The 24322-nt window shown below is 48.9% G+C and overlaps 1 protein-coding gene across 2 annotated transcripts; it reads right to left on the reverse strand.

Moving 5' to 3' along the window:
• Window positions 1-25: 25 nt before the first annotated feature.
• Window positions 26-23821, reverse strand: SFXN4 (sideroflexin 4). Of its 2 annotated transcripts, XR_006194340.1 has the most exons (15): window positions 23652-23821; window positions 22194-22259; window positions 20301-20375; window positions 18880-18906; window positions 18739-18793; window positions 16459-16484; window positions 15856-15909; window positions 15714-15770; window positions 15516-15581; window positions 14361-14433; window positions 13368-13483; window positions 8388-8473; window positions 6658-6775; window positions 1652-2388; window positions 26-1260 (listed from the first exon to the last, which is right to left on the reverse strand). XR_006194340.1 is itself a non-coding variant. In XM_042907818.1 (14 exons), the coding sequence occupies exons 1-14, from the start codon at window positions 23688-23690 to the stop codon at window positions 2311-2313; spliced, it is 936 nt and encodes a 311-aa protein (XP_042763752.1). In that variant the 5' UTR covers window positions 23691-23821; the 3' UTR covers window positions 1450-2310. The 2 variants fall into 2 exon arrangements, 1 of the variants encoding a protein (XP_042763752.1); XM_042907818.1 differs by lacking the exon at window positions 26-1260 and having other exon boundaries at window positions 1450-2388.
• Window positions 23822-24322: the final 501 nt, after the last annotated feature.

Here is a 24322-nt window from a genome sequence, read left to right on the forward strand (position 1 = left end):
AGTTAATGATCAAAGTTGTTAAAATTACAGATTTATGATGCAGAAATAAAATGAAAATATTTTGATACCCAACGAAATTTAGGCAGATGAAGAATTGTGCCCTCTTTCTGTAATGCTCCCCACTCAAAACAAAAGATAAAACCCTTTTGTCAATGCAGATGTGCTGAGAAGTTATTACAAGGCCTGTTTGAAAGTTAAGGCGTTCAGCTCCTTGCCTCCGTGCCTGGCTCACCCCCTGCCCTCCCTGCCCTCGCCCTTCTCCATCCCCCATTTCCTAGAGCTGGCACTTGTGTCTTCTCCTTTGAAAAGGTGCCCTCGCATTTCTACTCTGTCATCTGTTAGTGGCTAAGCCTCCACCTGGGTCTTTTGTGTTTTGTTCTTTCATTTTGTTTCGTGTATGCCTGTGGCTATACCGAGCCATCTGGTAGGCTTTTTTAAACAGTTTTGTTCGTTTAGGCTTTTGTGAAACCCTTTTAACCAAATTTGAAGATAACCATCATTCTGGCCCAGGGAACATTGAAAGCCTCAGATACATTCTTTGATGATTTGGGGCAGGGTGTGTTGGAAACGTCCTCCAGCATGCAGATGTTAGGGTGCCTACTCTGCCATGCACTGCGTTGTGTCCTGAGGCTTCCCTTGTTGCACAACACACACACTTCTTGCTCTCAAGGCATGCGGTCTGGGGGGGCGGGGCTCAGGGTCAGCAAACAGGCTATCCCACTGTGGTGTGGCCAGGCTAGATACAGTATGAGTGCTATGGGAGCACATAGCAGGGGCACCTAATTCAGTACTGTGTATCCTAGAGGGCTTCCTGGAGGGAGTGATTGATGTCCAAGTCAGACCTGATACATAAGCGAGAGTTAACCTGGAGCTGGGAACAGCTGATAGGAAGGTCCAGGAAGGAAAGACTGCAGCCCGTATGAGGAACAGGGTATGGTCCAAAGTGAAGAAAAGGGGCGGCAGGAGATGAATAAGGTAAAGGCTCTTGCCTGCCTGGTAAGGAATTTGGACTTGAACCTGATGCACTGGGAAGCCATTTAAGGCTTTTGGGCAGGTGTTTATCAGAGCAGGCTGAGGCAGGGAAGGGAGGAGCCAGCAGAGAGACTCGAGTAACGCCAGCAGGGGATGCTGATGGGCTGGGCAGGCTGTGGCACTTGTCACCTTTGGGCTCAGCTGTTGAATGGGGTTGAGGGGAGGGAGAAGAGAGGGTGACGCCAGTGATCTTGGGTGACGCCGCTTCGTCGGGGGCGGTGCCATTTCCTGAGACGGGGAGGAAAAGATGGTCTCAAGTGGATGTCTGAGGGGCGGGGTACCGGGGGCAGCAGGAGGGGGGCCTACTGCTCAGAGAAGCAAAAACCCCATGCTGAGTCTGAGCACCCAGCAGACTGGCAGTCAGCGTTCGGGTGGGGTGCGGGGTGGGGAGCAGTTCTAGCAGGGTGGAAGGCGGTGGGCACAGTGAGGGGAGACAATCCTTGAAAACATTTGGCTCTGGAAGGATGTTAGCTATTTTAACGAGGCTGGTGACCCCAGTAGTTCCCTTGCTTCTGGGAAGGAGGGAGGAGTCTGGAGCCAGAGGCAGGGAAGCTACACAGGCACGGAAGGCCCTGAGGAAATCGGAATGGAAGGGCCCAGAGCCCGGCCCACAGCTGACCTTGCGAGGAGGAGGGAAGGCTGGGCGTGGGTGGAAAGAGGTCTGCGGAATTGATGCCAGGAGGTTCCACCGCTGGTCCACAGCCTTGCTTTCACTGTGAGGGAGGAGGCAGGGTCATTTGCCTGAGAGGAGAAAGGAGGCGGATGGCCCCAGGGGCCAAAGATTTTCAGTCGTCCAAAATGGGAGTAAGCTGAGGAGGGAAAGAGGATTGCTTTGGGGGTGGAGGCCTTCAGCGCTCACCAGAGGCTCCCACTTACCTTGAGGTGGGCCACCAATTTAATGCCTGGGCCCTGGGCACGGGAGAGCCTTTTCCTTTATTTTTCCAAATACTCAACTTTTAATAAGTTTATTAGTAATTTCACAGTATCCCTTCAGAGGCCGATGAACAAACACCTAGAGAATCGAATCTTCTATCACCCGTCCCCTCAGCAACCCCATGGGGGTGGACCAGACAGGACAGCCTCTTGTTTCCCCTTTCATCCAGGCTTGAAACCCCAGGCCCCTGCCTGGAAAGGGCGCTGGCCTGTGCAATTGTAAGCCATCCTGGGGGCACAGACACCTCGGGTTCCAGACCCCTGGCAGAGTCCTCGGAACGGGCACCTCGAGCAGAGAGGAAGGTGTTCAAGCAGGAACAGAACAAATTCACCAAAAACTCATCCCTATACCCCTCTGTTATAGAAGAGTTCCGTTTCTTCTGTTGCGGACTGAATTTCCTTTTCAAGCTTATTGCACTGTATCTGAAAAACAAAGTTAAATTCTTAATATTTATATTAACTTTTCTTGCCTTAAGAGCCAAGGCAAAAAAATATATGTATATATTACAGAAAGCATCTATTTTCCGGTCCAACTTTTTCAGTGATGTCTGATCGACAACAACAAAAAAGCAGAACTTCTTGAACACTTTGTTATGGAGAATTTCAAATATAAACACACGCAGAAAGAATACAATGGGCCCTCATCTACTCATCACTCAGCATTAGTAACAACCTCCCAATCTCCTTTCATCCGGCATCTCCCAATCCCAATTTGGGGGTATTTTCTGGAGTATTTGAAGGCAATTCTCAGATCTGTCATTTTACCTACAAATGCTTCCGTATGAAATTCCAAAGGACAATGACTTTGTTATGCAACTACTCTGCTGTCATCACACCCACCAAAGTTAACAACAATCCCCCTAATCCCCAGTCACGGTTCTTAGTCTCATGAGGTGGCAGAAGTACTAGCTTAGTGAAAAAGGAGTTTTGCAGGGGACAAGTTTCCCTGTCAAGGTCACTGAGTTTCCAGACCTGAAGGTTGCTGCAGCCCGTGGTACGTCTGAGAAGATGTCTTGGTCCTGGGCGGGGGCCAGACAAGGAGGCAGGGCTTGGGGACCCCACTGGCTGGGGACCACCATTCAGCCACCTCTGTGCCCACCTTGGACAAACAAGGTTCTTTCAAGGTCTAGCAAATGCCAAGACTTGCTTGGCTGCTGGCGGGGAGAGGCTCAGGAGGGGAAATGGATTCCATTTCCTGCCTCTATTCTGGCCTCTGAGAGCCCTGCCCCTTCAAGCCTTGCATGACCCACCGGTTGCCTTCAGAGTAGAGCCTGCCTCCTGGGCCTGGCCACACAGGCCCTGCTATCTGGCCCCAAGCATGTTGTCAGTCACACTCAGTGACTTGTGCCCAGCTACATTGGACTCCTCAGCTCTCCTATACCCTGACTTGGAATGCCCTCTTCACTCCCCCATCTCTGCCTGTTGAAATCCATCCATGTCCAAAGCCTACTTCTTCCAGGCAGCCTTCCTGGATCAGCCGGCAATTCTCTTCTTTCCCTAATCTCCCCATAGCCTTTTGGTCATACTTACTTCCTAGCAGGTAACAGTTGTTTCCATATGTGACACATTACCCTTCCTGCCATCTGTCCCATCTGTTCTTCCACAGCAGCAGAATTTTAAATAGGTCCAAAATAAAGAACTCATTTCCCAGCTTCCCTTGCGGTGAGGCTTGACCACATGACTAAGTTCTGGCCAATGTGATGAAGTGAAAGTGGCACGGGGCCAAGTGGAATGAGAAAGGTACCATCTGGTACCTTGAAGATGGGGCCAAACCCTAGGAATGGTGTCATGCTGGCCTGGAAGGAATTAAGATCCCTGAGGACTTTATGGCGCATCGCTGCCTTATTGGGCTGGTCACCTCACAGTAGAAAGCAAAATGGAGCCTCTGATGTCAAGCAGGGGCCTGTGTCAAGCAATGACACAAGTAGTCAGAGGTACTGCAGCTCCGAGATTATCGCCGGGACCGGCATCAGCTGATGCCCCAGCACTGGCAACAAGCCGAACCAGAGGAGGTCTGCAGGGGCTCTTCATAAAGGGACGAGTTTTGCAGCAAACCATCAGACTCTTCTGATGTGACCCCTCTATGACCACTTAAAAAGCAGCTGCCGCCAAAGGCACTACCCGATTGATCTCGAACATGACTGAGATCCTTCACGGCTTGACCATAATAAGCGGTAAGTGCCGAGAGCTGACCCGACTGGACCACGGCCTTATCTCAACTGCACACCCACAGACTGACTTCACGTTGGCTTCGCTAACTTCTGCACCTTTCCGTTACCTTGTTTGTTGTGTGACTTATGTTCTGCTCCATGCGCTGTGTAAGAAGCCAAGTTTAATCACATGGTGAAATGTCACCCAGTTTGGAACCCTGAACCTGCTTTTATGATCGTGATTCCCTTTGCTTTGTGACTGGATAAAACTGGTGCTTTATTGGAAAAGGTACTGTGGAAAAACACAACTCATGTGTGCGCCTTCCCAGCGTGCTCATGACACATTTTATGTGAGTGAGAAACAACTTCTACCTTGTTCAGGCTGTTATTTTCGATCTCATTTACAACCGAATGTAATTCTAATTTATCTTTAAAAATTTTTTTAAGTTTATTTATTTTGAGACAGCATGAGCAGGGAAGGAGCAGAGAGAGGGAGAGAGAGAGAATCCCAAGCAGGCTTTGCATGTCAGTGTGGAGCCTGATGCGGGGCTGAACTCACGAAACGTGAGATCATGACCTGCGCTGAAACCAAGAGTCAGACACTCAACCAACTGAGCTACCCAGGTGCCCCAAACGTAATCCTAGTTAATACAGAGCGCTTCCTTCCCTCTGTCCTGGTTATTGGCATCACACCTAAACCAGAAATCTGGGTATCCCCTTGGATCCTTGTCTCTTTACTTTCACCCCCAATCTGAATGCTCACAAATTCTAACTCGCCCAATTCAATATTTCTCTCTAACCTACTACCATGGAGCTACTCTGAGCCCCCCATCACCTCCAGCCAGAATGTGTCTACAGCCCCCCAGCTGTCCTCCTAGCCTCCAGGACTGCCCCCATCTACACTGTGACATCCAAAGAGTGATATTTCTAAAATACAACCCGACTAAGCCACTCCCCCCTCGAAACGTCTCCCTCATTGCCTCCGTATAAAGTTCTATCACCATGAGGGGCTGGTAAGGTCCTTCCCCCATTGGCCCCGCCTCTCCATAGCTGAATAGCCCACAGGGGAATTTCCTCCTTCACTCTGAGTGCCAGTGCGACCAGAAGTAATTATTTGCAAAAGGGTTCACTTTTATTACAATCTTATTATAATAAGCCATGGTCTAGGTGGGCCTGTAAGGATTAAAAATATATTCTAACATTTTATTTTAATAAATAAATATTTAGCAATATTTAGCGAGTATAGCAACTAAGAGAATTTAAAGTTTCTACGTTAGGTGATGGCAAAGTTACCTGAATTAATGATGTTATGAACCTAGATTTGGGTTTTGAACAAGCTCATTCCATAAATTTAAATGCTTTTGAAGACATCACTGATTTTTAACTTCGGTGACAGAAACAAACATTTGAAATTTTCAGCTAAGAAACGCCAGGAATCGCCAAAAGCTGTGACATCAACAATGTCCCTGACAGCAGCAACAGCCTTTTGCGGAGATACTATCTTTAATTCTCTGTAACGGATATGGAACCTGAATCTCACGGAATTTAAGCAAATTGACCGAGGTCATGGAGGAGCTGGGAATTTGAACCCAGATAGTCTGGCTCATCATCGAGTATAATTATATCCTCGTCTATAGAACTGCATCGTCTAATACAGAAACCGCTAGCTGCATGTGAGTACTTAAAATACGTTAAATAAAAAATTCAGGGGCACCTGAGTGTCTCAGTCGGTTAAGCCTGACTTCGGCTCAGGTCATGATCTCGCGGTCCGTGAGTTCGAGCCCCGCGTCGGGCTCGGTGCTGGCGGCTCAGAGCCTGGAGCCTGTTTCGGATTCTGTGTCTCCCTCTCTCTCTGCCCCTCCCCTGTTCACGCTCTGTCTCTCTCTGTCTCAAAAATAAATAAACGTTAAAAAAAATTAAAAAAAAATGAAATTAGGGGAGCCTGGGTGGCTTAGTTTGGCTCAGGTCATGATCTCATAGTCCGTGAGTTCGAGCCCCGCGTCGGGCTCTGTGCTGACAGCTCAGAGCCCGGAGCCTGCTTCAGATTCTGTGTCTCCCTCTCTCTCTGCCCCTTCCCTGCTCACACTCTGTCTCTTTCTCTCTCAGCAATAAGTAAACATTTAAAAAAATAATTCAAAAAAAAATTCTGTTCCTCAGTCACATTAGCCACACTGTAGGTGCTCAACAGCTATATGTGGTTAGAGGTGGTTGTATTAGCATACGTATCAAACATTTCCATCGCTGCAGAAAGTCCCATTGGATGAGGCATCACTATGGAACGTTATGGGGTATCTAAAAAATCTCAAAGGTTTTTTAAATATCCCAGAAAAATGCTTCTGGTATATCACTAAGAAAAATAGAATCCAGAATTGCACAAGTGATCTGCGGGACGGGATTAAATAATGTTATTCTTATACTTCTGTAAACTTCGCAGATTTCTTACAATTCTCTTTCTCTTACAACGAGGAGAAGAAAAAGGCTTGTTTTTTTGTTTGTTTGTTTTGTTTTTGTTTTGAGAGAAATTTGAATAGGGGGCACTTACCCGTTCAATTTGTGGGTACATACTAAAAGAAACTGGCACCATCAGTCCCATTACTAAGACAGTACAGGACAGCTTGAAGGTCCATAATGACCACGGATATTGCCGGAAAAACTGGGTCCTGTAAGAGACAAGGTTACTGGGCTTTCTTCAGAGGTTGGCCCTCTGCTCTAATGGTCTTACGTGCAGCTGGCCAGGCCCACGCCTTGGTCCCCACTCACCAGCAAACAAGCGATACCAGCAGCTGTACTGACGGAGCGCTCGCTGGGCGTCAGGCCTGGGGTTCAGCACTTCCCAGGCATTTGCCCATTTGATCCCCAAGAACCCTTTGAAGTTTGTGTTATCATCACCCCCTTTCACACAAACAAGGACACAGCCACCGACCAGTTAAGTCACTTGTCCAAAATCCCACACCTCCAAAGTGACAGGCCAGATTCTAGATGCTGGGCTCTGCTGACATGCATGTGACCTTCTGACCCAGCCTGGGAGCCAGAGATCCAGGGGCCTGGGTCCGGCTGCCACTGACAGACTGCAGGGTCTTGGGCAAGACCCCTTCCCTTCCTGAGCCCAGGTTCATTCACACGCAGAATAAAAGGGCTGAGCCAGAAGAGCCACCGAGGTCACTCCAGGTTGGACACTATCACAGCTGTGAGGGCCCACTGGGAAATGAACGCCATTCCCTTCTCCCCAGGCCGCTCGCGTCACTAGGTGGGCTTCAAGGGATAGACCGGAGGGTGCCAGCTTTCGGAGGAAGCCCAGCTCTGACCCAGCCAGACTGGTCCATGAAGAACCCGGCCAGCATTAGTCTCTACAGCCATCCAGCCGGTGGCCCATGGGAAGTAACACTTGGCTCTAAGCGGCATGCTGCTACTTCTAGAAAACACTCCTTATGTGGTCCTAACGAAGGCTTTCTAACTCACCACGCTGGATAGAGGGGATGGGTTCCGGTGACCCCATCTGGGCCAACTGAGTCCTCCTCTGGGAGTTTGTGAACCGAGTGGAAGACATTCCCTGTCTCTGCCACATTTCTATCCCTCCTCCGGACTCTTTGAGGATAGCAGCTGGGAGGTGTTGGCAGTCACGTCCCTCATCACCACGAGGAAGCCAGCGTGTGGCAGGACAGAGGGAAGCTGACACCGTGAAGATAGGACCATCCCTGCGGTGGGTCGTCTGCTCAGCTGCCCTGGGCTACGCTCTCTGCCCGCACCCAGTATCTAAACCAACACATCTGCCTTCCGGCCTAAGCTACTGCGTGTTGGGCTTGTCACTGGCAGGTCCCCAGGACTTCCTCCCAACCGGCCATTTCTTGCTTCTCAAAAGGGATGGTGGTCTGCTGAATCTAGGCCACTTAGGCTAATTTAACACATGCTTGAATGAAGGGGGAAGGCAGGCTTGAGCCACACTCACAACACATCAGAGCTGGGAGAACCTGCCAATCACCTCAACTCAGCATTCGAGACCTGAGGGGCTGTGCCTCAGCAGGTGCTGGGACACGCCCAGGAACACACAGTGAGCTGAGAACAGGGTCTGGGTGAGATTCCACGTTTAAGGAACAGGCAAATCTGGATTTCCATACGTGCCCCAAGTGAATCCTGCTGTCCTAACTGTGATGAACAGAATGTAGCAGGAAGGTGACCAAAGAAACTTCTTCCCATCCCTCCCACCAGGCTCGGTGTTTGACAAGTTTTGTAAGGATTTTGAGTGTCAAACGTCTATTCCTACCTGCCTCTTACCTTATGAAAAAGTGGGAGAAGACTTCAGGGATAAAAGCGGAGGTCCCAAACAGCACGATCCTGGACGTCGCTGTATCTTTAACGGCCTAGTAGAAATGGAAAGGAAGCACCTTAACACATGGCATGAGGCCATTTCCGGATATCCTTCAGCAGCTCTCCTTTCTCACTTAGAAAAATAATGCAGGTGGAGAGAGGTGGAGGCAGCCCCACGTGCGTGCAGCTGGAGGACCGCGGGGGCGGGTGCAGGAGCAACTGGGGACGGGATTTGCCTCCGCTGACTCCACAATGGTCTCCATTGGTCTGCCAACCACCCAAAGTACAAAGCGAAGGCAGCTTATAGAAACATCGTCACCTAGACCCAAAGGGCAGGCCCCTTGGTGGAAATGCTGGAAGTGCCCCCCGAGGACTGCTGCATGATTTCCTTTCAATCCAGGACGCTGCCACAGGCCTCCTGATCCCGAGCAGCAGCCCAGCTATTCCTACCCCTTTGAGTGGAGGAACCTTCCAGAAGTCCAGCTCAGAGGGCACTGGCGTGGCATCACACCCACACGTGCCATGCACGGATCCACCTGCATGCACCCACCTTTTGCTTGTGTAATGAGGGGTGCTACAAAATCTTACTTTGCACAAGTAAGTTGTACGGTTGATAACATTTTGTCATCTTTTCTATAATATACATTATACATCCAACATTTAAACATGTTATTTACTGTATGGGTTATATATGCACAAAGTCATGTGCACTCAAGGGCAACGTAAGAGACTTTCCGGGGAAATTCTGACTATAGATGACACTCACATGTTAACTTCAGAACCCCAGCCCCGGGTAAGGCATGACTCCACGGACAGCACTGCTCTGCACAAGATGAACAGGCATGAGGCCACTGTCCCCTTCCAACCCCGTCTCTTCCATAGCTGGCTTCCCAGGACGTGCCTACAGCCTGCCTTCTGGGTTCCCCTCCCATGCCCGCCAGCCCCGCTCTCTGCTTCCCACATCAGATGATGCTCAGCTCATCCGACTCCTCTGCAGAGAACGCCTTTCCCCCACAGGGACAGAGGGGACCGAGGAGGGTGGCACTTAAACTTTCAGGAATATAAAATAAAACTGCTCAACTTCAGGGAGAGAAAAGCGGCTGCTGAGTGTGGTGTGTTTCCACGTCAGTGGGGCGAGGCCGGCCTCTCTCCACTTGTGTGTGAGGGGAGGACACTGCAAAGCAGACACCTATATTGGGGGGCACTGGGAGACGTGTTACACTTCGCAGCGGAGTGCCTTCCAAGGCCCGTCAAGGGAAAACAACGCCGACTGGCCCCTGAAATCTGATCAAAGGTGCCCTGTTACAATCAGATATTGCTGGTTGCGTAGTTTCTGAAATTTTAGCCACAGAAAATAAACCTTTTGGTGACAGGGAAATGTTGGAAGAATGCTTATCCTTATGCACAGTTGCAGACACTATTCTTTTTATTATTATTATTATTTTAGAGAGAATGAGAAAGAGAAAGCGTGCATGCATGCACAAGGGGGCAGGAGAGGGGCAGAGGAGAGAGGGAGAGCAGGGGAGAGAAAGTGAGAGAGAGAGCGCGAGCGAGAGAGAATCTTAAGCAGGCTCCATGCTTAGCTCAGAGTCTGATGCGGGCACAATCCCACGACTCTGGGATCATGACCTGAGCCAAAAATCAAGCCTCAGATGCTCAACTGACTGAGCCACGCAGGTGCACCAATAAACGTTTTTTCTTTCTTTCTTTTTTTTTTTTTTTCAAGCAGACCATCAAATCTTTTACCCTAAATTGGCCTTCATGCAAAAACGAAGCTCCTCCTGGACAGATGGACTAGATGTCCTGACAGCTAGCAGGGCCTGAGGCTGCCTCCCCTGGGAGGCTGAGAGCTCCTGGCTCCTGGAGGGAAGGGATCCTAAGGCCAAGGGTGTGGCTGTGCTCACACAGCAGCTGGAGGGCACGAGGAGCCAAGGAGCAACTCACAGATTAAACACCTGCTCATGGGGCACCTGGGGGGCTCAGTCGGTTGGGCATCTGACTCTTGATTTCAGCTGGGGTCCTGATCCCAGCGTCGTGAGATCGAGCCCCATGATAGGCTCTGCACTGAATGGACCCTGCTTGGGATTCTCTCTCTCCCTCTACCTCTCCGCCCCTCTCCCCCAGTCTTGCTCACTCTGGCTCTTAAAAATAAATACACCTGCCCTCATTCTTCTCTTCAGCTGTGCAAATGATTCACAGCAGCCCTAGCACCCTACAGGTAAAGGGAGCCGAAGACAGATGCAGACAGATGGCCATCCACATAAAGACTTGCGCGGAAGTTCAGAGCAGCGTTCTGCATAACAGCCCCAAACTGGACATAATCCAAATATCCGTTGCCCGGGGAATGGATACACAAAACCTGGAAGGCACATCCATACAATGCAATGGTGCTTAGCAATGAAAAGCAACAACCTTTCGGCGCCTGGTACAGGCGGATGAACCTCAAAAGTGAAAGAAGTCAGACACAAAAAAACACTTGTACAAGTCACTTACGTGAAATTTCTGAAAGGCAAAACTATGAGGACAAAAAGCAGATCAGTGTTTCTCTGGGGCCGGGGGTGGGAGAAGGGAGTGGCTCAATGGGCACAAGGGAGATTTTTAGGATGAAAATGTTCTAGATTTGGACTGAGATGATAGCCGCGTAACTGCTTAAATTTACTAAAATTCGTCCAACTATACTCGCGCCACAGGTGAATTTTATAGTATATAAATTACATCTCAATAAAGCTATTAAAAATGTCTCGTTAGGGTGGTTCTTAGGCACAAAACCTTTGTTTCGAAAACGAGGTGTTTCAGGCAACCACTTGTCCCCTTGTTACCTGTAATTCATTTAGAAAGGTGGCCACTACCGGGGTGCCTGAGTGGCTGTCGGTTAAACGTCCAACTTCAGCTCAGGTCATGATCTCACGGTTCGTGGGTTTGAGCCCCACGTCAGGCTCTGTGCTGACAGCTGGGAGCCTGAGCCTGCTTCGGATTCTGTGTCTCCCTCTCTCTCTGCCCCTCCCCTGTTCACACTCTGTCTGTCTCCCTCTCTCTCAAAAATAAACATTAAAAAAAATTTAAAAAGAAAGAAAAGGTGGCTCCTATTTTTCAGACACGCTACTAGACGTTCTGGCAGGAATCTGGTGGCAGGCATGTAGCTAATGGTTTGTAATTCAGCTTTGTGAATCACGGACAGGGTTTACAGCAAGATGTTTGTGAGCCAAACAACGCTATATTTACCAACTGAACGAGCAGCCATCTTTTCTTTTTTTTTTTTTAATTTTTTGTAACGTTTATTTATTTTTTGAGAGAGCGAGAGACAGAGTGTGAGTGGGGGAGGGGCAGAGAGAGAGAGGGAGACGCAGAATCTGAAGCAGGCTCCAGGCTCCGAGCTGTCAGCACAGAGCCCAACGTGGGGCTCGAACTCACAAGCTGTGAGATCATGACCTGAGCCGGTCACACGCTTAACTGACTGAGCCACCCAGGCGCCCCATCAGTCATCTTTTCTGACCTCCTCTTCTGCTGACACATAGGGCAGAGGGTGTCCCGACAGGAGTCCCCTTGAACACTGACACCATGAGAAGCTATTATTCCCTTCACTTCTTATTGGGCTGTTCAGGCCATTTGCACACAATTGCCTCATGCTATGATTCTTTAGCTAATGGCATTCCACAGAGAAAAAACAAAAACAAAAAAAACAAAAAAACCTCACCTGCTGAAAAAGTAATTTTACAAAAAGTTCAAACCCCAAATGAGACCACCATAGGCCAGTCCAGTTTCTTCAACCTGAATGCACACAGAAGCCAGGGTGCTGAATTGAGCAAAAGAATTCAACTATTTAATAATAAAACTTATTAAAAATTGAGGCCTTGGAGGGGCGCCTGGGTAGCTCAGTTGGCTAAGTGTCTGACTCTTGATTTCAGCTCAGGTCGTGATCTCGAGGTTCGTGAGATTGAGCCCCATGTGGAGCTCTGTGCCAACAGTGTGGAACCTGCTTGGGATTCTCTCTCTCTCTCTCTCTCTCTCTCTTCTTCTTCTTCTTCTTCTTCTTCTTCTTCTCTCTCTGTCCCTCTGGCATGCGCTGTCTCTCTCAAAATAAATAAATAAACTTAAAAAAATATTTACAACAAAATTTTAAAAACCGAAGCCTTTTTGAAGAGTTCTGGTCAGAGCACGGTTTTTCTCAGCCCAGCCTTGCCAGCAGACTGGTCCAGAAAGACGAAGACTATAAGAAAATCTGCTGTGAGGGGGACCGCGAACACTGCTCTCAAATCCAGACAGGGAGTCACTGACTTCCACAAGTGCAGAGCAGCCTTGGGCGGGGGTGTGTGTGGATGCTGAGCTGGAAAAATAAAATCTCACCCTCAGAGAGCGGCCTAGCATTTGGTGGAAGCCCGTCTGCGGCGGTCAGTCTCATGTGTCAACCTGGCTAGGCGATGGGACCTGGTACTTAAACCAAACACTGACGTGCTACCGTGGGGCTATTTTGTAAATGTGGTTAACATCTATAATCAGTTAACTTTAAGCAAAGATTACCTTCCATGGTGTGAATGGCCTTGTTTAATCAGTTGGGAAGCCTTGAGAGCAAAATCAAGAAGGTTTTCCCAAAGAAGAAATTTTGCCTCAGCGGCTCCTGAGTTTCTAACCTGCCGACCTGGCCTACACTTGAGCAACCTATGGGCCCTACGATTCAATCAGCCAATTACTTAAAATAAATACACACATGCATACATACGACTGGTTTTGTTTCTCTGGAGAACCCAGACTAATTGCATATTAGTGGTGTAAAATGGAAACATCATTTCAAACATCACAGTGCAAAATGGAAAACCGCTCTGTCTGCAAGAGGGAAAACAGGATAAGGAAAGACGGAAGGGAGACATGACTTGGGTACAGCTCTCAAACAGAAAACTCAATGCTCTACCCAAGAGGCAAGCCAGCTAAGGCTCCACTGCGTCCCCCTACCTTTGTCCCGGCTCTTCTGGAATAGCCCATGACGTTGCCTTCCTTGTCCATGACTTCAATCCCTCGAATGGGCTCAAGGCTTCGGGCGGCAACAACATTCATGGCACTGATGTGGGCTGTGGATGTAGAGAAGAAAATGCACAACAGAGGGTGAGTTTGGCCCAGTGAAGGAACACCTTTTCTGATGTCACGCCTCTTCCTCTGATGGCTGTGCTTCCTCCGCCCTCAGGCGGTCACCTGGCGGGAGCTGGCCAACCGAGCTCGGTCCTGGGGCTGTGGAGCTGGATCAGAACTGTTGGCTTCCCAGTCGGTTGGTCCTTCCCTGACCAGGACCTGGCACCAGGTTTCAGCACCTCTGAAAGTCCAGCCCAGCTCCCCGGGAGGATTCCAGGAGAAACCCCGGGGTCCTGCAAATACACCCCCCTTCTTTGCTTTAGCTGGTCTGATCAGGTTTCTATGACGTTCTCCCAAATGTCACCGCCCACATCATTCTGCCAACACTTCAAACCGCTATTATGATTTCCAGAGTCAAACATGGAGTGCGAATTAGTGAATCTGCAGGCTGGCAAACTTGAAACGGTTAACATCTCTGTTGCTCCCACTAGAGTCTGTCCGCCAGGCTGGAATCCCCCCTACTGCCACCTATTCCCTGTGTGACCCTAGGACAGTTAATGTTCCCCTGCCTCAGCCTCTGCTTCCGTAAACGGACTACCGATATTGTTACCCATACATTTTTGTCAGGATTAAGTGAAATGATACATGCACAGGGCTTGCACAGTCTTGCAAATGTAATTGTGTTCATCCTCTGACAATGAAGAGCATATCTACAAGAGCAAGTGTCACCTCTCAAACCAAGGACCTAGTTTGGCCCCGGGGGCCCCGGAAAGCTACAAATAGCAGCTGTCATCAGTCACAATGTGGCCAAGGGACCTGGCTGTCCCCAAAGATGAAGGAAAGCTCAGAGACCACAGAGACTGCATGCTTCCTGCTTACTCAGAATGATGATGGGAAGGGCTTTTTTCAATAACATGTTATTCAGCCGCATCTGGAGCAAATGAGGGAGTAACTAGAAAAACAAGAGAAAAATCATTATTGCCTAGGTCCGAGAAATCAGCTGAACATACTCAATAGCAAGAGTTAGCATCGACCTAGTTCCTGGCACAGGTCAGGCCTTTGCAAATGCTCTCCGTGTATTTTTTAATTCTTGCAACGCTGAGGTGTTCTCCCGATTATCAGCGGAACACACGGAGGCTTAGGGAGGTTATATAACTTGTCCAGAGTCACTGAGCCACTAAGAATTTGAGCCAGGATGCCAACCCAGGCTTATCTGACTCTAATGTCTGCGTTTTTAACCATCACAGTGCCCTGACATCCAAAGCAATATACGAAAAAATAGATACGTGTTTATCTAGCCTAAATACATTTTTTAAAAAGGTCAGGGGCGCCTGGGTGGCGCAGTCGGTTAAGCGTCCGACTTCAGCCAGGTCACGATCTCGCGGTCCGTGAGTTCGAGCCCCGCGTCAGGCTCTGGGCTGATGGCTCGGAGCCTGGAGCCTGTTTCCGATTCTGTGTCTCCCTCTCTCTCTGCCCCTCCCCCGTTCATGCTCTGTGTCTCTCTGTCTCAAAAATAAATAAAACGTTAAATTAAAAAAAAAAAAAAAAAAAAAAAAAAAAAAAAAAGGTAAGAGTACTGAGTATATGCCTAGAAACTTGGGATGCTCATATGCTTATTTGGGGGGGGGGGGGTGACAGGATTACAGGTGACCATTTCCTTTCTTATCTCTTAGTCATACTTTCTAAGTTGTTTGAATTGAGGGGGTGGCTGGGTGGCTCAGTCAGTTGGGCGTCTGACTCTCGATTTCGGCTCAGGTCACGATCCCAGGGCCGTGGGATTGAGCCCCATGTCAGGCTCTGTGTTGAGCATGGAACCTGCTTGGGATTCTCTCTCCCTCTCTCTCTGCCCCTACCCTGCTCACGCACGCACTCTCTCTCTTAAAAAAAAAAAAAAAAAAAAAAAAAAAAAAAAAATTTGAATTAAAAAACAAAGATTAAAAAAAATAGTTTGAGTTGAAACATGAATTTTAATTCAGAATATTTTGTTTTGTCCTGAGGAATAAATAAGATTTGACAGATTTTTAAAATACCCACTCCAAAAAAGGATGAAGAAGCAATTACTCCTGTCCCTAGTAATAGACTCTCATGTGGGCGACGATTCTAAGGAAAAAACAAAAGTACATACTTAGCAAATACCACAGTTTTACCCTGGAAGGATAATTAAAACAAACAAACAAAACTCCAAAAGAAATAACAGAGAATTGCATATCCCCTGGGCCTCATAATACTCACATAACTTGCGTTTCCGTTGACAATGTTGAATGCCGTAGTGTAGGTGTAGAAGGAAACCTGCACAAAGACGGAGGCAAACGGATCACACACTGGTTTCGAGCACAACAGAATTCAGTCATCATGAAATAGAAACAGTTGTTACCTGAGGTAAAATCAGGGACTTCAGACTTTTCACCGACAGCATCGACAAAAAGATCTTTTAAGAAAATAAAGCAAAGTTTTAAGTGTTCTGGGGGAGGGGGAGCTGCCAGGCAAAGGACTTCCCAGGGGAGATGCAGGACTGGCCCCCCAGGAACTGGGACAAGGAGGCGACGGAGGAACGCTGTCACTTTGTGAAAAAGCACCCCGTGAGAGTGACGGTGGTACAGCCTCTCTGGGGTGGGGGTGGGGGGGCAATCCCAGGTCCCAGGAGAGGGCCTGTACTGGACAGGGGTGGGGTGGAGGGTTAAGGGAGAGAAGGTCACGGACAGTCCTGTGTGCTTGCAGCAGGGAGCACTTCATCCGCCTTGTAGCGCTGAGCACAGTAGGCATCCAGAGAAAGGACTACCTTGTGACACAGGGACCTTCAAGAGGCCCAGATGCCCGACTGGATTAAGTGTGGGGGGCAGGCTGAAAATACAAGGAGAGCAGCCAAGGGTCAGAGGCAGGGGGTGGTGGGACAGGGCTCCAGAGCTGGAGGACACAAACCGCTGAGGTTAGGAGATGAGTGGACATCTTCCTAAACCTGGGGTCTCAGCTGACTCACCATGGGTGCCGTGAAAGGTAGGAGAGCTGGCAAGGAAGAGAAGAGGGTCAGTGACTGCAGCCCCCGAGGCAGGCGGGGGGGTGGGGGGGGCACCCACCCGAGAACCTCCTCTCCAGCGCCCTGAAGGCACAGACGCCAAAGGACAGTCTTCATTGTTTCATTTTTTCCTAATAATAACTATATGCATATGGCAAGCATTTCAATCAGCACAGCAAGGAAAGACCTAGAGAGGTGCCCCCGCCCCCCGGGCCTTCCCAGTCCCTCCAACTCAGAGCAAGCGCTGTGAACCCGCACCTGTTCGTCCTTCTGCACGAACTTAGTACATCTGTGATGCAGTCATTTATAATAAGAAATCCGTATTTGCTCTTCGTCCCTGTTCCGAGCACAGAGACCCTAATGCCCTTGGGATTTCCTCAATGAGAACAGCAGTGAAGGAGAAATGAGTGTCTTTTGTACTCCTAAGAACCCCGGTCCAGCTCACCTGAGTTTGTGTTAATGAGGTGACTTTTGGAAAGCCCCTAAGGAGGGGCTGGTTGCCAGGGGAACCAGCCAACGCATGAGGGGGTTGGATTGGACCTTTCGGCCCCCCCCCTACCTCCACCTCCAGGGAGGGGAAAGGGGCTGGACGCGGGGCTAGTCACAAGGGCCAACGATCTAGTCAACCGTAGTGATAAAGCCTGCTTTTTACAGTGTTTCAGTTGCTGAGGACAAGCAGGTGCTGGCAGAGCAGAGGCCTGGGGAAGGTGTGGAAGCTCTTTCTTCCCCAGCCCACTCTGTGCATCACTTCCATCTGTTCCCGAGCTGTATCCTTTAATAATAAACGGTGAATCTAGTAAGTAAATGGTCTTCCTGAACTCTGTGAGCCAGTCTAGCAATTTCAAGCCCCAGGAGTTGGGGGGGCTGGGGGAAGTGTGAGGACCTCCAATTTATAGCAGGTTCTTCAGAAGCACAGAGAACCTGGACTTTCAATTGGCCTCTGAAGTTGGGGTGGTCTGGTGGGCCTGAGCCCTTAACCTGTGGGGTCTGTCGCTGTCCTCAGGTCGACAGTCAGGACTGACTTAAAACTGTAGGACAGGGGCACCTAGGTGGCTGCGTCTGACTCTTGATTTTGGCTCAAGTCATGATCTCACAGTTCATGAGTTTGAGCCCCATGTCAGGCTCTGCACTGACAGCACAGAGCCTGCTTGGGATTCTCCCTCTCTCTCTCTCTCTCTCTCTCTCTCTGCCCCTTCCTTGCTAGTTCTCTCTCTTTCTCTCTCTCAAAAATAAATAGACATTAAAAAAAACCCAAAAACCAGGGGCACCTGGGTGGTTCAGTCAGTTAAGTGTCCAACTTTAGCTCAGGTCATGATCTCACAGTTTGTGAGTTTGAGCCCCATGTCGGGCTCTTTGCTGATGGCTCGGAGCCTGGGGCCTGCTTCGGATTCTGTGTCTCCTTCTCTCTCTGCCCCTCCCTGACTTGTGCTCTGTCTCTCTGTCTCTCAAAAATAAATAAATGTAAAAAAAAAAAAAAAAATTAAAAACTCAAAAACCTATAAGACACCTGGCTGGTGTCACAGAATTGAAGGGTGTGGGAAAAGCCCATGTATCTGGTGTCAGAAGCGAGGCATTAAAAGGAGAGACAAGTGTTTTTCCTCTACTAGATGGAAACTCCCACGCTCTCTGGTGCTCTCTCATGCTCACAACACTTATTCATACAAACAGGATCACTATACACTGTTTCATATTGTGCCTTTTTCCCCTTTAATACTAGTTCCTGGAGATCCATTCTTCTACATTAGCACATGGGATTTACCTCATTCATTTTAATGAATTATTTAACTATAGTCTGAATTGTTGGATATTATGGTGTTTCCAGCTTTTTGTTTATAAGAGAATTTATAGTTAAAAGGGCCCTGTATGATCATAGGTTTTATTCCCCTCATTGTAATTAAGATATGAGAGAGAGGATACTACATGGAATCCAAAACACTTATGAGTTACCAGTTCTAGAACCATCATCGATGAAATGATCAGCCGTGTTTCTTAGCAGATAACAGAGCAAAGTAGGTTTCAGACCCAGGCCTGTGCCCTCACCCCCAACCTTCCAGATCTTTCCACAGCACTGGATGCAGCTCTGGGCCCCAAACCTGCTCTTCTCCACTATCAACACCTAGACCCTTCAAACATCCCTTTTAAGCTGTTTCCAGACTCACTGTCAGAAATCCTTCTAGACAGAGTTTTTTAACTGTTACAAGCCATGTTTTCTCAACCCGCTTGTGAAAATTGGAATCTGCTCACCTGCAGGCCGAAAAGGAACGGGGATCAGTTTGCTGTTGTCAGGATGCACTGTTGACTTCACAAGAGCAAACACAAGGGTCAGTCTGATGTTTGGTTTTGTTATCGTAGCAGGCTAAAAATTAGCAAGGGGCTGAAACTTACAAGACTTCTCTTCCAAGCTTCTTGTACCTAAAAAGAGAAAAAACAAGCAAAGCTTTTAAAGGTGAATTGGCAGCAAAAAAGGAAAAAAAAAATCTCTCCAGTCTCATTTCTGGTGCCACCTTTACTCCACCTTTTAGAGAGTGAAGGCCAGAACTGTTCAATGCCACATGGACAGAATAAATCAAAATAAATCAGTCAAGGGCGCCTGGGTGGCTCAGTCGGTTAAGCATCCAACGTCGGCTCAAGTCATGATCTCGCGGTTCATGAGTTCGAGCCCCGATCAGGCTCTGTGCTGACATCTCAGACCATGGAGCCTGCTTCAGATTCTGTATCTTCCTCTCTCTTTGTTCCTCCCCCCTCTCACTCTCTCTCTCTCAAATATAAATAAATGTTTAAAAAATTTTAAAAAAATTAATCAAATGTATCAAACAAACAAATGAACTAACAATAAGCAATAAGATGATCCACAGAAAGAAAACAGCCAGAACATTAAAAAGTCCTAAATCTCCTACCTTGGAGAGGACTCAAGGCCAACACCTAACTTACTCTTCAGGTGAGTACCTGAATCTAGCCTGCCCCTGGTTCAGAGAAGAGCAGGCAAGGTGATGCACCATGCCATTAGCCAAGGCACCTGCATCTGAGCCAGGCTGTGAGCCCAGAGGCCCTATCAAGTTCATAAACACACACACACACACACACACACACACACACACACACACCCCAAACTACATATGTGAGCTTTCCACAGGCTGCCTCACAGGACTGATGTCTGTAGGCTCTGGAAAGCCCCATCCACCACAAGGTAGATAACAAATGCTTGGTTTAATTAACTCTTTGGGCAGGAGTGTAATCCTGACCTGGACCACTGCCTTTAATGGGAAATAGATTCTGACTTCAGAGGCCTGCCTGAATTCTGGAGTTTCCCATGGGGCTCCAGGGATCGGCCACAGAGGATCCCCACTAATATCTAAGCACAGGAGGAACCCTATGCTTTTTTCTCCTTAATACTAGCTCTTTCTGCTAGTAATCTGGTTTAAGAGAATGAATCCTCACTACATTTAAAAGAAACTAATCCATGGGGCTCCTGGGTGGCTCAGTCGGTTAGGCGTCCGACTTTGGCTCAGGTCATGATCTAGCGGTTTGTGGGTTCGAGCCCCATGTCGGGCTATGTGCTGACAGCTCGGAACCTGGAGCTTGCTTCAGATTCTGTGTCTCCTTCTCTCTGCCTCTCCCCCACTTGTGCTCTGTCTCTCTCTATCAAAAATAAATAAACAAACAAAAAAAAAACTAATCCAGTTCTAAAAAGCAGATCCCCTGGACAGTGTTCACTATGACAAGACTCCACCTGATTTGAGACCATGCAAAGCAGAATCTCCTGAAGGCAACCACATCCAACCCTGAACCTGGCACGGGAGACATACCCTTCGGTCCTCCAAGTCATGTATGAACGCATCTTCGTTTGTTAACAATAGTTGCCTTGATTTTTCTATTTTTTCCTATAATCAGAGAGAAAAAAAAATCAAGCAATGATCTCAATATTGTTTAGCTATATCCTCAGATTTAGGAATCACATGCTCCTTGACATCTGATTTCAGTGCAACACGCTGATGAGGTTCTCTACTCCCTGAGAGTTTCCATGAGGACAGTCCCGTGTGGCACTCAGATCCAGAGCTCCCAGCTTCCCAGACAGCTCCAGCAGCTCAAGCCACGGGTGCTGCCACCTCCCTCCCATTCTCTGATGTCAGCTGTCTCCGTGAGAGCCACCACCATCTGCCTGGCTTTGAGAGAAACCTGAAGATCTCTCCTCTCTCTCACCCCCACATCTGATCCATTCAGGCTTACTTCCTCTCTTCATTTCTTCTTAATTTGAGAAAAAAAAAAAAGAATTAAATACAAAAAATACAAAGAATGAGTACATACTCCCAATCCCCTTCCACAGAATTAACAGCTATAAAACATTCGGTTATATTTGCTTCCAATTTTTCTTTTTTTTTTTTTCTTTTTCCCCAAAAAGCCATCACCCGCAGTCTCCTGTCTCCCTATTCTATCAGAGAGAAAGTATTATGAGTTCAAGGTATGAAATTCCAGTCCATTTTCTTATACTTCTACAAATAAGAATACATGTATCTGTAAACAAAGATGTAGTTTTGGTTTATATTGTCATCTGCATAAATGTTGTACTTTATGCGTCTTGCTTTTTCCACTTAACATTGTAGATGCTTTCCATGTAACATCATACACGTGTTTCCACGTTAATACTATACATCGCAAACTAGATCATCATTTTCAACTTCTGTTAGTATTCCACTGTATGAATATACATTATATTTTCCCATCTCCCTACTGATGGGCATTCAGGTTATTTTTCTCTATTATAAACTAGACTGTGGGGGCACCCGGGCGGCTCAGTTGGTTAAGCATCCGACTCCGGCTCAGGCCATGATCTCATGAGCCCCAGGTCGGGTCTGTGCTGACAGCACGGAGCCTGGAGCCTGCTTTGGATTCTGTGTCTCCCTCTCTCTCTGTCCCTCCGCGGCTCACACTCTGTCTCCCTCTCTCCCTCAAAAATAAATAAACATTAAAAAAACATAAAAATAAAAATAAATAAACAAGGCTGCCTGGAACAACTTGAACACAAGGATGGGAGTGTCCCTGTGCCTCTGGCCCTGAGGGATATTGCTGGTGACAGGGCATCTCCTCTTCTGCCCTCAGCAACACATGGTTCAAACCCTGGTCTTTCACTCAGATAGCTGAGCCATTCCCTGAACAGCTCACCTCATCTACAGTCTGGTCCCTCTGATCCTTCGCCACATGGGACCAGAGACCCTCTGAACCACAAACCTCACCACCTCGCCCTGCAGGCTAAATGCAAACCCCTCTCATCTGAGTGACACACAAGGCCCTTCAGGAACTGCCTGGTTCCCCAACGCACTGACCGGACTACCCGCTCTCTCCCCTGGGCTTTGCTTACAGTCCCTTCTGTCTGACCTTTCCTGGATGCCTCCTCCCTCTGGCCTTCCGCCTCCCTTAGAACCCGAGGTCAAGGTCTGTGACCACCTCTGCCAGTCTGTCCTCCATGACCAGGGATGACTGTTTTGATCCCTTTTGAGCCACCAGCACCTGGCCCAGAGCTTGGTATTACCTGTCAGCATTTGCTTACCCACCTTCCAATCTAACAAGCTCATTCTGAAGGAATGAAAACGTGATAATATATATGGATTCTGTTTCCACTGCTTTTCAAAAGGGACACACGGTCTTCCCGTTTCAGAATAAGATGTGAAATGCGTTATCTCAGAAAACAAGGAAATACTCACAATTGAAACGACCAAATTTGTAGGATCCAATAACTCTGTCCACTGAACGAATCTCTGAATAAAAGACTGGAGAGGGAGAAGAGCACCAGAGAGGTTAGTGGTGGCAGAAAAGAAAAGATGTATGGTAATAATAACGGTGAACATAATGTTTGAGACCCTAAAGGGCTTCTAACTGCAGCTCCTGCAACATCCCCATGTTACAGGTGAGGTAAAGCTCACGAACGTACCCAAGAAAACCCAGCCGGGACCAAACCCAGCAGCCTGTGCTCTTAACTACTCTAATATCAAATTACTCTCGAGGATTAAAAGCTCAGACTCTGGGGTCAAATGGGCCTATCTATGTTCACATCGCACAAATGACCTGGAATCAACTACCTAGAAAGTTCTCAGAAGCTTCTTCTTTACCCTCTTATCATTGTTCTAAGACTTAACTTGAGTCATAAAGAACCCGACACCTCAGCCAGGCATCAATAAAGGCAGCTCAGTTCACATGTGGACAGAGGAAGTGTGGTTGGCTTCCAAAACCTTCCCCTTCCCCTCTCCCACAACACACACCACCTCTGCAATGGTTTTGGCTTCCGGTCCTGGCTCTGCCTGGAAAGCTGGAGTTCCCTGTCCCCTTTCAACTTCCCCACTCAAAACCAGGCTAGGCCCTCCTTTAGGTAAGGCTGAAAGAGAACACCCTAGAATTGTATGGTCCAATTAGCCCCGTGTGGCTCTGGAGCCCCTGAAATGTGGCCAGGCCAAACTGAGATACGCTGTATGTGTAAAACAGACACCAGATTTCAAAGATGTAAAAAAGGGCTGTAGATATCTCATTAATAACTTTTACATTGATTACGTGTTGAAACGTTAATATTTTACATTTGTTGGGCTAAATACAATAGACTGTTAAAATTAATTTCTGTTGTTCCTTTTTACCCTTTTGAATGTGGCTACTAGAAAAATTTTAATGACCTCTACGGCTCCCATCGTATTTCTATTGGGCAGCGCCGCCCAGTCACCGCCTGGAGGCGGGGCCCGCGCTACTCCCTGTCTACCGCTGCCGACAGCCCCTGTGCCATCCGAGTGGCTGAGCCTACGGAGGTTAGGAGGGGCGGGGGTGGCTCCTGGATGCAGCTGTTCCTTTCCAAGCTGGTGCTCAGCAACAGCTCAGGCAGCGGAGGGCAGACCCCTGCGAGGCGGGGCCTGACTCTTCAGGGCGATGGGTAGGGTGACCTTGTGACGACCCTCGCTAGCCAGGCCTGGGGTAGCGGTGACACGCGGTAACAGCCCTGGCTGTCGGCCTCCCGCACGCTTGGGTTTCCCCTTCGTCCCCTCCCGGGGTCTGAGGTGGGAAGGCGGGTGGTGCGACCACGTGGCCTACCCAAGGTCACCCGGGCCAGCCAGCACTCCAGCCGGTGACTTCACGCGGCCCAGGGCCTCCCCGCCCCCAGCCGCGCCGGGCCCGGGCCGTACTTGGCGTTCGGTGATCCAGAAGCGCACGTTGGGCTCCATGCGGGGGCCGCGCCGCTGCACCCAGGGAGCCGCCCGGCCCCCGCGTTTCCTCCTCCTCCTGCTCCTCTTCCTGGGACCTATGTAGTGGAGGGAGGCCGCCGCCACCCCGCCAGGCGCGGAGGAGGAGCCGGGCGGCGTGCCCCGCCCAGGCGCGCGCGCGTCCACTGTTCCCGCTGCCGGGTTCCTGGCTCGCCCGCTGCTCTTTGTCGCCGCGCGCCAGTGGCGGGAACCCGGTGCGCCCGGTATTCCCGCTGCCCGGTCCCCGAACTCCCGATGCTCGCTGTCACCACGCTCCAGCGTCCAGATTCCACGCCTCCATCCCGCCCTGGTCCCCGTGCACCTGCCCATCCTCCTGCAAACCAAGTCTTCCCAACCTTATTCTCCCTTTAGGGTAGCTGGACCGCTTCCAGGTTGGAGGGGTCACCTATGGACCCCTCCCCCCCATCACAGTACCTACTGAGAAGAACCTGAATCTTACCCAGATGACCGGTGTGCCAACCTTTTGGAAGGGCGTTGGGGATAGTCAGGATTGGCTACTTAATTTTCACGGTGAAATTTGAAAATGTGGCACCCCTTATTTAAAAACGATTGAGAGTTTCAAAAAGTCAACATCCTGAGCATTAAACCAGGCC

The sequence above is a fragment of the Panthera leo genome, chromosome D2, assembly GCF_018350215.1.
Source record: "Panthera leo isolate Ple1 chromosome D2, P.leo_Ple1_pat1.1, whole genome shotgun sequence".
Classification (NCBI taxonomy): Eukaryota; Metazoa; Chordata; class Mammalia; order Carnivora; family Felidae; genus Panthera; species Panthera leo.